This window comes from Kryptolebias marmoratus, linkage group LG4, assembly GCF_001649575.2.
Source record: "Kryptolebias marmoratus isolate JLee-2015 linkage group LG4, ASM164957v2, whole genome shotgun sequence".
Lineage (NCBI taxonomy): Eukaryota > Metazoa > Chordata > Actinopteri > Cyprinodontiformes > Rivulidae > Kryptolebias > Kryptolebias marmoratus.
Genome location: NC_051433.1, coordinates 12,796,837 through 12,811,860, shown reverse-complemented (window position 1 = coordinate 12,811,860; position 15,024 = coordinate 12,796,837). Strand labels below are relative to the sequence as shown.

General features: G+C 38.0%; 1 protein-coding gene across 3 annotated transcripts in view; it reads left to right on the top strand.

The window, feature by feature from the left end:
* Positions 1 to 218: 218 nt before the first annotated feature.
* The window catches only part of LOC108247395 (voltage-dependent calcium channel subunit alpha-2/delta-2-like), a 41,664-nt gene continuing 26,858 nt past the window's right edge, over positions 219 to 15,024 (top strand). For 2 of the 3 annotated variants that reach the window (XM_025010415.2, XM_037975498.1), the window contains exons 1-2: positions 219 to 1,395; positions 14,314 to 14,395. In XM_025010415.2, coding sequence (XP_024866183.1) covers positions 1,280 to 1,395; positions 14,314 to 14,395 — 198 coding nt within the window. In that variant the 5' untranslated portion in view covers positions 219 to 1,279. The remainder of the gene's footprint in view (positions 1,396 to 14,313; positions 14,396 to 15,024) is intronic. The other variant, XM_017435490.3, reaches the window with a different exon arrangement.

Sequence of the window (15,024 nt, the reverse complement as noted above, 5' to 3'; positions counted from 1 at the left end):
CGGGAGAAACCCACACATACACGGGGAGAACATCCAAACTCAGACCGGGAGGCCACCCTACGACCTTCCACTGCACCACCATGCCCCTTTTGCTATCTCATTTTATTACATTTAAACAACATTTAAACAGATAAATGTGAAATCCTAAGTCATAATTTTGAAATGGTAAGTCACATATTAAAGATAGTATCTCATATTTTGAGATGCCACGTCATAATCATGGGATTCTAAGTCTTAATTATAAGATATTAAGTCATAAATATGAGATCCCTTACCTATATTTGAGATAGTATTTCATAACTATGTTGTTTGAGTTAGTTTCCAGTAATTATGGTTCTTTTTTTAACAGAGTGGTAGAATTGGGCTTTTATATGTTGTTTAGAACTACTTATATACAATATTTATACATTCATTTTGTGGGGCATTTTATTATATTTTATATTATTTTATTCACTTTTTGTAGTTACTTAATTGTGTGCTATTTTTGTTTTATTACACACTTTTTTGTGCTGCTGCAACACTTTGAATTATCCCGCTAAAGGGCAGAGAAAGCTTTACTTTCTTCAATTATTCCTCTGTTCTACAACACCATTTATCTTTCCTTAATGTTCGTACAGTGATCCCCCCCAATTACAGCTTTGTAACAATATTTAAACTGAAACTCCTCAGGCTGAGCTGGTAGTTGATGGTTTCATAAGGAGTAAAAAAAGTTTTTTCCCCCTCCCAATTAAAAACCCTTTTAATCGATCATAGATGTTGCTCATAAAAAAACATGGCAGTGATAAATCCCACGTGTCTCTGCAGAGATAAATAAAGCCAAAGTGGATGTTTTTTTTTTTGTTTTTTTTTTTCTGCTCCTCTGTTGCCTGGTGAGCGTGAACGCGCCTGGCTGCTGATGAGAGAGAGAGAGAGAGAGCTGGACGTGGACGCGCCTGCCTGTGTGATTCTAGTGCTGTCGGTGTGTGTGTGTATGCATGTGTGTGTGTGTGTGTGTGTGTGTAGGAACAGGAGGGGAGACTGCAGTGTCTTGGCAGCTGCATTAGTGCATCTCCCACCGTCCGCGATGCCTACACGGCTGATTCCTGCCTCCTCCGCCTTCACTTGACAGCTGAAAGCGATATGAAGTGGTGTGGAAACTGAGCCCCGGACCACCTTCACACTTGCTGAAAAATATTATTATTATTTAAAAAGGAAAAAGAAAAAAAACGGGAGACATTTGGGAAAGCTTCATTCACGCACCGAAAAGCCCCTGACGATTTTTTTTTTTTTTTAATGGAAAATGGCGAAAGGGAAAAGATCTCGCAGCCTCTTCAGCTTAATATCTCTCCAAATCATCTTGATTTTCAGCGCGTCGTGGCCTGGAGCGGAGGGTCTCACATTCCCCCAGCAATACACGTAAGTAGCCCAGACTGAAAACGCAGCCGGGTTCCGATGGGAGACAACTTTGGGCTCCAGCTTGAAGAGATACTTCTGTCATTCTGCTCGTTTTTTTGGGGTGTTTTTTTTCTTCTTTTTTTCTTTCTTTCTCCCTCCTGTTGTTACATAATTTCCTCAGTGTTGGCGATTGCATCGACGTACACGCAGTGCATGTGGAGATCAGTGCTCTGAAGGTGTTGTCCACACCGTGGCTGAGCAGCTGAGATTTACGCACCATTTGCAGGGAGAGCTGTGTGCAGTCAGATCCTTCCAGGCAGAAGACCTCCTAAAAGTCTGTTTTATCAAGTTTCACATCACTGGAAACTATGACCATCTGTCCAATGAGTCCCTATCGATCTGTTCTCTAACAGATCTCCAAGTGATCTTGGATCTATTCTTAGAAATATGGAGTTCAAAATAAGACTCGTTTTTTTTTCTTCAGTTAAATCTGGGAGCTGTGTTTTTATTTTGTGCAAGCTATGCCTCGAGGTGGTGGTAATTAGCTTGGACATTATAATTTTGTTTGCGTGCATCAATAATTTAGTGAAGCACACAGTTTTTCCACAATCTTTGTAAATCATATTGGAAATAAAAGGCCTATCGTTCCTTGAAGGAATACGTCCCGCCTAGCCTTTTTGTAAAATATGTTTCGTGTGATCTCATGTGATCTTGTGAGCTGTGCTTGGACCACATCCTGAGGATCAATCTCAGCTACTACCATGCCAAATTTGACCTCAATATCTGTAAAGTGACCCAAGTTATAGCTATTTTTGCGTTGGCTAATATCGATCAGCTGTGGCAGCCGTCTTGAATTGGGGTAACTCCACACGTAAATCGGCTGAGAGTTTCATGAAAATCTATCCAATGGTTCATGAGATATTTTGCTAACAGGTAAACATGGTTGATTTCAACAGTTAATGCTAAAGCTTTAAGCAAAAATAGTGCACAATGTGTAGTGCTCAGAGTATATGTTGAGGATGAGTCTCAGCTACTACCACAGCGAGTTTTAGCTTAATATATGTAAAATTGACTGAGTTATAGACTTGTTTATTTCCTGATACCAGTAGGCTCTGACAGCCATCTTCAATTAGGTTGACTCCAAAAGATAATTAGTTGTCGATAAACTCTCAATGAATATTTTCTGAACATTTCATTACAATCCATTTAATGGTTCGTGAGATATCTTGCACACAGGCAGACAGAGTTGATACCAACAGTTAATTCCAAAGGTTTAGGCAGGAACATTGCACTTTGTGTCAAAAAGAAGCAAAAACATTATCGCCTCTTGCCTAAGGCTGTGAGCGCTGAAGAAATAAGCTGTGAAATTCTCAGTAAATGTGTAAAACAGATGTAGAAAAGAGTGGTTTTCCACTCCCTTCCTGCAGAAAGCAACGCCGCAATTAATATATTTCAGTTTCAAATCAGTTCCTGATTCCTAACCTTTAACCCATTATTGTGCAGCTGGCGCTTCACTTTGGTCTCCACTTATCTGGGCCCTCCTCCAGGCTCAGCAGCAACCAGCCTGCTCTGGAGAGAGGAACAGGGCAGATGGTCAAATCATCTTCAGGGCTCACAGCGAAGGCTTCCTGGCCAATCACAACTGGAGATCTGAGGTGTATTTACCAATTAGAAACAGGGTCTGTAAATCACTGGAGTGTGTGTGTGTACGTGTGGGGGTGAGGGTGTGCATGTGTGTGTGTGTTATGATGAATGAGGTTATTTGAAATAGGCTAGTCACTGCTTTCTCTACCTCCTCCTTCTTACTGCTATTTTTTTTCTGCTGAGTGCTCTGAAACAGCTACATGCTGTATCCCCACGCTCAGGGTGTCTTCGTGGAAGCTAAATGAAGCAGAGTCGCTACTTTAAAAAACTGCAACTTACTGAGTTTCTAGCCCTGCTTACAGATACAGTGCATTAACACTTACAAATAAATAGAGATATGCCAGTGTCAGTAAATCAAAGTAAGCGTAACAGTACAATCAGCTAGAATAGAGTGCAACACTATAATGTCACAATCAGCCAAAAATACAGTACATTAAGAAAAATGTGGTTTAATACGATAGAAGATTGAAATATAGACAAATACAATACAATGACTTGATACAATTTGATAGATAAATATGATATAATAGATGAATATGATACAATAAAATAGAATTTTACAGTGCATGAAATAATTATGATACAATAGATTATTATGATTTTATAAATAAATGTGATACGATACGAAAGAATCAGGATACAACAGAAAAATATAATATGATGGATTATTGTATCCTACAGTATGATAATACAATACAATATATATTGTATTTTAATACAAAGGCAATAAACAAATATGATACAATGCAAAATCTGTTATGAATGACCCTATAGATGGCACTGTATTTAAAACAAATATGCTTATTGAGAGGAAAATATTACACACTGAGGAAGATTTCTAAAGAAATGCCTGTTAGTGAATGCACACAAAAACATTTATGTAAAAACTGTTTATATATACAGCCTATATGTGTGTGTGTGTGTGTGTGTGTGTGTGTGTGCGTGTGTGTATAAAACCATAACCCAGAAGTCATGCCACTTTTTGTGGCCCTGAGTTTAATTACTCTTTGATCCACGCTGTTGTCTACATTGTACAACTATTCAAATCTAAACCTTTTATCTGCAATAATTACTGAGATAAAGCAAAGAAAAATCCACCTAAATGTCTGATGATAATGCATTAATATTTGTCATCACTAATGTTATTCAAAGTGGAAATGTACCTGTCACCTTTAGAAGATTTATTCAGATATCTATTTAAATACTTCACAAAAATCACAAAGGCTTTGTGATTATGCCCATCTATAGCTTTTTTATATCTTTCTTTAATCACTGCTGTAATTAATCTCATATCAGGAGTTAATCTTTGTAGCCTTTATGTCAGCTTTGTAAAATTAGTAGGTAATTGATATTGTGAAATAACTTATCAGACAGTCTTTAAAAAGTGTGTGTCTGCACAATGTGTAGTTCTCACGTTGGTACTTACTGAACCCTTTCAATGATGGCTCCCAGAAAAGCAACATGTGGAACTTTAAAAACAATTTCCCACAAAACGTCAAACCCCTACACTCCACTATAGTTGGACTTTATATTTACTCCCCCGTTCGTTTCTTTTCTATATTTATTCTGAAGGTTTTCACAGTGGAGTTCTTTCATACATTATTCATGGCCTGATTTTTATAGCATTTTACTTCACAGAAAAACGTGGAAAAATTGTTTGTTTGTTTATTTATTCATTAGGGCTTTTGTGGCATATTCTTGTTCATCAAGTAAAAACGAGACGTATAATGCATGAAGAAAAAAGATGAAGTTTGAACCTCTAAATTCAGTTTTAGTTGTGTTCAGTGACGACTTAGTGCAAATTTAATCCAGTGTTTCATGTTTAAACATGCTTGAAAAAGAATTAAAGACAACATTATTAATGCAAACAATGAACTGCAGAGTTTTACATATTTAATTTTTTCTTCTTTACTTTTCAAAGCAGCATTGGTACGTTCAGGGACCTGATTTCTCTGCTGTGTGAAAGCGAGCCAAGCAGATAAACACCTCTTATTACTGACATAAAAAACAGTGTGACAGACCAGGAGGTCATAATGTTATCATGCCACGGTAAGCAGAGTTTAGGTAAGGGTGAACTTCCTGCAGCATCACGCTGTGGTGAGGCAATGCGCATTATGCAAACAGCACACCTGAAATGAGATCAGCTTAATGCACGGGCTTTGTGGTTTTAACTTTTGGAGGTGATTCTTTCTTAGATTCCCTTTTCGCCTCAGGCACTGAACTCTCTTCATTAGAGTCCTCTGGCTTGGAAAGCCTCGTGAATATTTCTGGGATCTCACCGCTACAAGCCTCTTTGCCATCCTCCAATAAGACACCTATACCTTCTCACCAACTGTAATGAAGCCATGGATTGGGGGGACTTGTTTCTGCAATTGCTTGCTTTTATACCTTTTCTTTTTTGATTTATTTAGCCAGTGTTGTGCCATTTTGTTCGTTGTCAATAAGGAGTAACTAATTCTAGATTAAATTAACATAAGTTTGAGTCATTTTATGTGTTTATTGACAAAAGAAAAAAACAAAAAACTGATCTTGAGTCTGTGCTAATTCACCTTCTCTTCAGGCCCATTTGTATTAAGCATCAGCCAATCAGGACATAGCATTGTGTTTAGTCACAAGTACTTTGTCAGTTAGTTATAATGCAAGGCAAGCTATGCTTAAAGGGATAGTCTGGTCATTTTTGAAGCAATGTCCTATCTAATAGTTATTAATAATTAGTGTCTTATCATCCGTGACATCAGTTATAGAGCACAGAGTATAGAGAAAAGGGCAAAAGTCTTCATCCAGGCTGGGCTTTTCAGGCTTATGAAACAACATACTGATGTAAAGGAATGCTACATTAGCTAATATTAAACCTTGGCACTTTTGCATGACACTGTTTGTTTAGTTTGTTGATGTTTTCTTAACCAAACACTATCGCCAAAGCATAAAAAGGCCTTCATATGTCGTTGGAGTCGAGGTTGCGAATGTATCAGTCCGCCTGATCATCGCATCAGTCTAAAGGTTTACTCAGCTCCATCAACATATAAACAGCCTATGCTCAGCACACATACATGGACAGCTTTTACTTTATTTTGACTTACGTTGTGCAACAATTATAGTGGACAGTCATGTATCTTTGTCTGAATAATGTAACTGCGGCAGAAAATCCACTTGTTTTAGATCCTGCATGGGAGTAGAACCGTTTTAGTAATTTGTGGACTTAGGCAGAGCTGAAAACAGGAATTTATTTATTTATGGTGAGTTGCTTGAACAAAGCAAAAAAAAAAAAAAAAAGCTCAGAGTGTAATAAATTGTAAGCATATGATGCTGACAGTGAATCTGTTCGAGCTTCCTCTGCCTGCATCTTCCACCTACACTTCTGCCTCTCCTCCCTCTCAAACTCCGGCTCTCACTGCTGGAAGATGGGTCACATCTTATTACGCCTTTCTGTCTTTCTTCACACCAGTTTAAGAATCCAGCAGCTTGCGCAGCTACTCTCCAGCTCAGATATTCAGAATTTTCTGACGTCCCACAGGGCTCGAGAGGAGAGAAAATAGAGCACAAAGACCAAAAAAAAAAAAAAAAAAAGCAACTTAAGTTTGTGCTTCAGCTCGATTTGGAGTTGCTCTGCAGACATAAAATAAACCTGATTTAACCACACAGAAGTTTGTGAGGATATATTACGTTAATCAGTGATGCAGCATGACCCTCAGGTTCTATAAAAACAGAAAAACATTTTTTCACAATCCATTAGAGTAGACAAAAGTTTTAAACAATGATCTTGTTAGTGCGCAGGTTACGGTATGTGTTGGGAATGACTCTCAGCTACTACCAAACCAAATCTTAGCTCAGTATCTGTAAAAACGACTGCAATGAAGCCATTTTTGTGTTTGCCTGGGTCAGTTAGCTGTGGCAGCCACCTTGAATCAGGTTCACTCCAAAAGTTAATCAGCTGTAGATGTACATCCAATGATTACTCTCCGAGGGTTTTATGAAAACCCATCTATGACAGGATCTGTGTTTTTGTAATCTTGTGTGGTAGGTTTTATGGTTATGTCCTTACTCGTGATTCTGTGGTTCTGTTATCCTTGTGTTTGAGTTTATTCCCTGTTTTTTCCCATCCTCACCTGTAGCTGTTTTCCATTAGTCACAGCCGCAGCTCATTTCCCCATCAGCCCCAGCTTTTACATTCAGCCTTTTCCAGCTCCTCTTCAGTGGTTCACTGTCAGCTCATGTCCTTGTGTCTTTCTGTGATCCTTGTAGTTGGTCCTTGTAGAGTTTGCTGCCACGTCAGCCGTTTGTTTTTGTCCGATAATCTTTTTTATACTATGAAGCTCCTTGAGTTCGCCTGCATTCTGGGTTCAATCCACTACAAACCTGACAATCTTGTGGTTCAGGAGATATTTTGCTATCAGATTGATACAGTTGACTCCAACAGCTAATCCCAACCTTTTAAGCAAAGATCTTGCATCATCAGTTAGCACTCAGAGTATATAGTGTAGATGACTTTCAGTTGCTTTCACACTACCTTCACAATTTTACTTCAGTATCTGTAAAATTAATTACGCTATAACCATTTTTAAGTTTGCTGAGTTCAACTAGCTGTGGCAGACATCTTGAATTGGGTTCACTCCAAGTTAATCAGTTGTAGAAGTATATCCAATATTGCTTTCTGAGAGTTTCATTAAAATCTGCTCAGCGTTTCATGGTACACATACGTGCACACACACACACAAACACACACACACACAGGCAGTTACATAATTGCCTTTCATGGCGGCTGGCAATAAAGACGTTTGGTTCATTTCAGGTTGAAATGAGATAAATATAACCTCAAACTAACAACTTGACTCATAATTTTTTTTCACAAAATGCAAGCCAAATGAAAAACTAAGTCCAGGCGATAATTTGATAGCTTACAGAACTGCAATAACTTGAAATAATTTTTTGCTTATAAATCTGTCACATTATGAAGGGTATTCTTCACAGCATTGGTTCAGTTGTTAAAATTTACAGACTTTTCTTTTATGCACAGCTCTCTTAAAATCCTAATTTCCCCTAGAGGGGTTCTCTGGAGTATTATCAGTGGCCAGTATCTTACCTGAAGCAGACAGCGGTCAGAGCAATATCAGCTTGAAGAATTAGAGTGTAATTTTTAAGGGACGGCCAAGTTAACAGCTTCTTATTTAAAAGTAACTTCTTCCATATAAATCAGCTCAAACCTTAAACATTTCATGGTCACTTGTGTCTTTTTTGCATCAGATAATTTTTTTAAAATACACAATATATTTGTATTTTGTTGCAACATATTCAACTTTTTCAGTCTGCATAAAACATAGAGTTTGTTTGAAAGGCAAACATCAATTTTAGCCCAATATTGTTGTCTTAAAACGTATCATCCATAACCTGAACAGTTTATTTATATGTAATTTTTATGACTTAAATTTCCACAGGAGGGACTGTTGAAATCCCTGTTTGCAAAATAATGTGTGAATCTGTTAGTTCCTTTAAAACATATCATGTTAGGATTTGAGGGATTTATTATTATTTTTTGTTAATGTTTTGTGTTAGTTTTTTTCATTATGTTCTGTTTATGAGATTGTCATTCTGTTTCCTCCTGGGTTCTGTGTGTTTCTAAGTTAGTTGTTTTTCATTCTGGTGTTCAGTTTTTGTTCCTCATGTTTTGTTTTACTCCCTGTGCCTCCCTGTTTTATCTGCCACCTTTTCCTTCAATCAGTCTGCCACACCCATCCTCACCTGTTCCTTGTTTACAATTAGTCACCTGTGTCCAATTGCTCATCAGGCCCAGCCTATATATGCTGTTTTTTTTGCTTTCCCTCTGGCTGCTGGTCCATTATTGGTTTAATGCCACCTGGGTAATCTCCTCGGGGTCCTCTGTATGTTGTTTGTTGTTGGTTTGTTTTGCTGCCACGTCAGCTTTTTGTTTTTGTCATTTAATAACTTTTTTGAGTTCCTCGTGTTGGTCTGCGTTCTGGGTCGAATCCATCCACCAAACCTGATATAATTTAAAACCACTACCATTCCTTAAAAGTTTAGAAAAACTGATTAGAGATTACATTCTGGATTTTCCCCAATTTGCTTTTTAGCATTTCTTTTTTTTTTTTTTGGAAAAGCTTGACCATAATGAGAAACAGTTGCTCACTTAAAATCTATTAAACAATGTAATTTGTTTAATGTGTGTTGTTCCACCCAAAAGAGAACTAGGCCTCAAAACAACTTGACTGTTTTTAAAAAGTATATCAATAATTGCCTGGTTGTTGCTTCATATCATGTTGGGAAGGAAGGAGAGGGGAAGTGTCTGATGCTCTTTTCTGCCTCAGTTGCCTCAAGCTGAAAGACGTAAACCCTCAGTCATTTCCTCAAATGAGGCTTTACAGCAATAGCAATACTGAATTCAAAGAATGGCACTAGTTTATTTTTCACACTGTTGCTTTGTCTTTCCTGAAACCCTGAATCTTTCTTCAAAAAGAGCATGAAAGTAAATAACGCTGTACCAGGCACCGGCTTTTTATTTCAGCTTCAGTCAAACTAGTGAAGGAACGCTTCGGAACATCCAAGAGGCTGCATCTTTCTGTGAGACTGGGCAGCCGAGTGAAGATTTGTGGCTCATCTGACAGCAGGAACAAGCTCGACAAAGCTTTAATCTGCGGCGCTGTCTCGTAACTCTGCTCCGAGCTGTCTGACTGATAATGAATCCACTCGCTGGGCACTTACAGCATCGAGAATGATTTTCTGGGCATTAAGCTGCATTTCCTGGTTGAGCTAATACAGGTAGAAAGCAAAAACATGTTCAATTCTCAGCCAGAGAATGAAGGTTAAAATGACTTTTAAATGTCATTGAACTGAGGGAGATTTCTGTTTTGTCGATGCAGCGTCGTATATCATCCATATTTGTTATCTGCTGAGGACGTCTGGCCTTGAAGTGAAACCTATAACGTAATGATATATATTGTCTTTTAAAAGCTGGTTGATTCTGAGAACATCTAGTTCTTTATGGCTCATGTCTCACACCTCAACACGGTGTTGAAGAAGATAAAAAACACCAATTCTTTCACGGCAGGAAGGGACTTTTGTTCTGATTTGATGTGTAAAAATGTGTGGGTTGCTTTGATATTGCAGATTAGGGTTTGGTGATATTCCAGCATTTGTTATTTAAGCAAAATATGCCATTGTGTGTTTTTAATGTTAATGAGAAAAAAAAGAATGACAAGTTGACTGTATTTATTCAGAAATCTCAAGAAAACAAAATTCAGAAAACAAATTCAGTGACGATCATGAAAATGCTCATGCATGCATATCTTTTGTCACCTTTTATGCCAGAGTTTCTAACTAAGCTCTTAGTTTCAGCCATTTTTCGGTAGGCTAAGGTAAATTCTGGTGGCCATCTTGAATTGGATTGACTCCACAAGCTAATCGGCTGTAGATGTCAACCCAATGATTGCCAGAGACAGCCAAAAACATGATTATTTTTTAAACAATTTTCAGTGTAAGACGAGGAGGTAAACTAGTTCTATTTCCTTGGCTTGAGCTTTGAGGAGCTGAAACAGTAACTATGTTTCTGTCATTCAGGTTATTATTGGGAATGATGTAGCAATCTTATTGTTTGAGGAAAGAAACTGTTGCACATGCTGGTTGTTTTTGATTTGATGGAGCGATCTCTTCTTTCAAATGGCAGGAGATTAAACAGCTCGTGGGCAGGATGAGAGAGGTCTCTCACAGTACTGAGGGCTTTTTTTTCTTGCATCTCTCCTTGAAAATGGTCTCCAAGGAGGAGAGTGAGATTCTGGTGAATCTCTCAGCCATTCTCACCACATGCTGCAGAGTCTTCCTGTCAGTTACACTGCAGCTGTTATACCGAGATGTGATGCAGCTTGTCAAGATACTTCCAGAAGGGCCTGGAAAAAAGGTGGTCCGGATGAGCTGGGGGGGGGGGTGAATTCTCACTCGTTTTACTCTCATGAGAATTGTGTTGTAAGAGCCAGAGATAGCTGGTCCCTGACATTTCTTTGGTCCTAATTGTGAGAATGCTGAGCCAGCATCCACACTGTTTTCCTGTGTATTGTTTCTTCTATGTGCTTTAACAATTCATATATCAAAACGTTCAGCCCAACCAGGAATAGTGTGTGTGCATGGCTTTTGTTTTTTGTAGCTTTTATACTATTTATTTAAAATAAAATTCCCCATAGAAATACATGAGATCCCTTGAATTCCTTCAGAAACACCTCTCTTTAAAATCTACATCAGCATATGTTCTCTTTTTTTATATAAAGTTTTACCCTTACTCTTAAGCTACTTTTAGTTATAAATTTACTAATTTTAACTTTATCCACCCTGCTGATTTGCTAATTTTAGGATTTAGCTATTTTTTAAAATCAGTTTAGCTTTGTTTACTGTTTTGCTAACTTTAGCTTTTAGCTCATTTTAGTTTTTAGCTGTTGTTTTGCTCATTTATTTGGCTACAGTTTAGTTAATTTTGGCTTTTAGTTCAGTTTAGATAGTTTTAGCTTTTATCCACTGTTTTGCCAACTTCAGCCATGTCTTTCAGCACTCAGAATTCAATCCACATTTTCTGCAAAAATACTAATTTCTCTAGTTGGATAATGAGCTGGAGAGGTGAATGTGAGGATGAAATGTCAGTATTGTGCAGCAGGAATTTAGCCTCCAAAGTACATGGAGTCCTTACACAATGTTATGCTCATTTTCCTTTTCCTTTATCAGTCACATACTGCATTTCCTTTTCAAGCAATGACTAGTTAGGGAGTGTCAAACCTCCATGTAAGTTGTTGACTTTCTTGACTTTGTCCCTGAGAAATAGAAAAGCACTCCTATAACTATAGGTCACCAAAATAACATTTTCCACACTGCAGTGTTGGTAAAAAGTCCAGACATGGATGTCACATTGCCCTCACTGAGTCACAGGTTTGCCTCTTTTTTGTAATAGGCTGGCTGATTTCATGCATGGTGTCAGTGGAGGATTTTCAGAGCCCTGAGCTGTCAAGCACCTTTTAATGAGAACTTTCTTTCTCAAATTTTACTGAGTGAGTTCAGCCTGGATGGTTGTTCTTTTGGAATGTCCTTTCATCTCCACAAAGGGTTTTGTTTAGTGTCATTGCTTATTTTTTGTGCCATTAGGGCCCTTTGCCCTTGATTATTCTGTTTTAAATGGATTCTTGTTGGTAGATTCAGACTTCATCCATTTTAGATTCAGGAAAACTGAATCCATATTTCTTTCAAACTGTATTTTTGTGCACTTTAAATTCCTTTCCCAATCCTCTTGTCTGCAAGACAATTCCCTCAGTTTTGTTGCTTGGTTTCTGCTCTACTGTCTCAGTGATGGGTACCTTATTTGACTGGATACACAGTTGTAAATATCATGCCAAAAAGTGATTTCATAAACAATCAAAACAATAATAAAACAACTGGGATGTAGATTCTGGAAGACTGGTAAAGACGTTCTAATATACGTGACATGTTGGGGGTAGAGTTGACTGAACACCAGACAAAAAACATCCTAAAATGGATTATTATCATGAAATGCAAAGTTTTGAAAACTGTCTTTGTCCTAAGAACTTAAACAACTATTTAGTTGCATGTATATTTTCCCCTAAGGTTCAAATGTTTTGTTCATCCTGACTTATTGGTTCCTCTTTTTTTTCTTAGTATTTAGAGAAAATTTTATACTATCAAGGCAGGTTTGGCTGCAACAGCAGTTTTTAGGACTTATTTTATGCTTACAGTGAGGCAACTGTGTGTTTTCTTTGCCTTTTAGATATGTTTTTTTAGCTATAATAATGAGTCAACAAAGCTTTTTAAAAAGGCTTATGCTGAATGAAAGGTTGTTAAAGCTTCCGTTCTATTATTGATGTTCATTGATGTGGTTTGCTGATGAAGTTTTTTCTTGCATCTTATGCACTGATTGGGTCATTAGTGCCTCAATTATTGTTGGTTGCAGTGCTGAAGCACACTTTTTGATGATCAATAAGTATAAATTAAAACCATTTTTTAAAAATGACCTTAACAGATACAAAGTCCACCCTTGTTCAATTTTATTTTATGGTTTTTAAAATGGATTTAACCAGGTTCCACATTTATAAAATCTAAACTTGAGTGTACAAAATCACACAACAGATTCCACCATGTCATTATTTATTAAACAAAAATTAAACCAAAATAGAAACGCTACCTTGCTGCTGCTTCTATACGATTTAGAAGAACAAAAAGCAGCCAGGTGCATCTTACTGAATGAACTTGATTAACTGATCATCAGCCAGTGATCACCTCTATAAAAGTAGGAGTTTGGGTAGTTTGCTGGTTTAGAGCAAATATGTGAACACAATCCCAAGACTGAAAAACATCAGCAATAATCTTAGAAAAGCAGCTGTTGCTGCCCATCAATCTGGGAAGGGTTAAAGGTAATTTCCAAACAATTTGGAGTCCATTGTTATGCAAAGAGAAAAAAAAATATTCAGAAGTGGAAAATGCTGAAGACAGCTGCCAGTCTTCCCAGGAGTAGATATACCACAAATTCACCTCAGGTCAGACTGTGCAATGCTCAGAAAAAATTACAAAACATCAACAGCTCCATCTCAGACTCCACAGGCCTCAGTTAGCAGTTTAAAGGTTAAAGTTCACAACGGGACATTTGGAAAGGGACTGAACAGATACAACTTGGTTGATAAGGTTGCCAGGGGAAAGTCTCTTTTTTGCTCATAAAGAACGTGGCAGCACAACTTGGGTTTGTAAAGTTTCATCTGAATGAACCCAGGACTTCTGGAACATACCCCTTTGAACAGATGAACAGCACATTAACTGTCAAGCACGGTGGTGGAGGGCTGATGATTTGAGCTTGTTTTGGGGCCTTGCAGTCATTGAGTCGACCATGAATTCATCTGTAAACCAGAGTATTTTAGAGTCAAATGGACAGCTGTTTGATGGCTGAACCTTGAACCAGATGGGGTCATTAAACCGGACAATGATTCAAAACACAGCAGCCAATCTCCAACAGAACGTCTGAAAAAGAAAAGATCTGTTCTGATACATTACACACTAGAAGTGAAAAAGGATAGACTTTCTTTTTCCTGTGTCTGTGTGTACAGTTGCCTCTTTGAATGTGCTTGCATGTTTTAGCTTGTGATAAATGAGGTACTTTGTTTAAAAAATGGGTTCCAGTACACGAATGAGTAACTGTCTTTCCTGATACATCACGTTTCATTCCAGTGAAACACACACACACACACGTATCCCATTTATGTGTTTTGTGTTGTGTGACAGTCAGCCTGTGATGTTTATCTGCAGGATAATGCATTGGGCCCGGCGGATCGAGCAGGAGATTGACAGAGTCTTTCAGCACATCACTGGAGCTCAGCAGCTGAAAGGGGTGAGTGTGTAGCTTGGATTCTTACTCATTATACTGCAGCATAAACTCAATAAGGAACGCATCGAGCAGAGAGGTCAGTGCGCTAAATAGCTGTGAATCCATTAAGTTCCCGAGCTGGAGCTAAATAGCTGCATAAAAAAAAGGAAAACAAGCACAGTCTGCCTCTTTATTAATTTATTTATATATATATTTTAATGATTTTTCTGGGACATCTTGCAAAAACATAAACAGTCAATAACACTTTTCTTTAGAATAAACATAAAGCCCTCCCTTGCTGGTTTTAAATTTTAGCTGATTATTTTTTTTTTTTACAATCTGAGTTTCATATTCCAGATAACGCAGCCAAATGTTGCTGACATTTTGTATAATATAGCCTGCAGCCAAAAGGAGAAAGGGCAATAATGTGTTTGCTAGTGTCTGTGTGTGTGTGTGTGTGTGTTTGTTTCCCTGTAGCAATAGCAAAATATCTCATGAACTCCATCCATCCATCCATTCTCTTCCGCTTATCCGGGGTCGGGTCGCGGGGGCAGCAGCCTAAGCAGGGAGACCCAGACTTCCCTCTCCCCAGCCACTTGGGCCAGCTCCTCCGGGGGAATCCCAAGGCGTTCCCAGGCCAGCCGCGAAACATA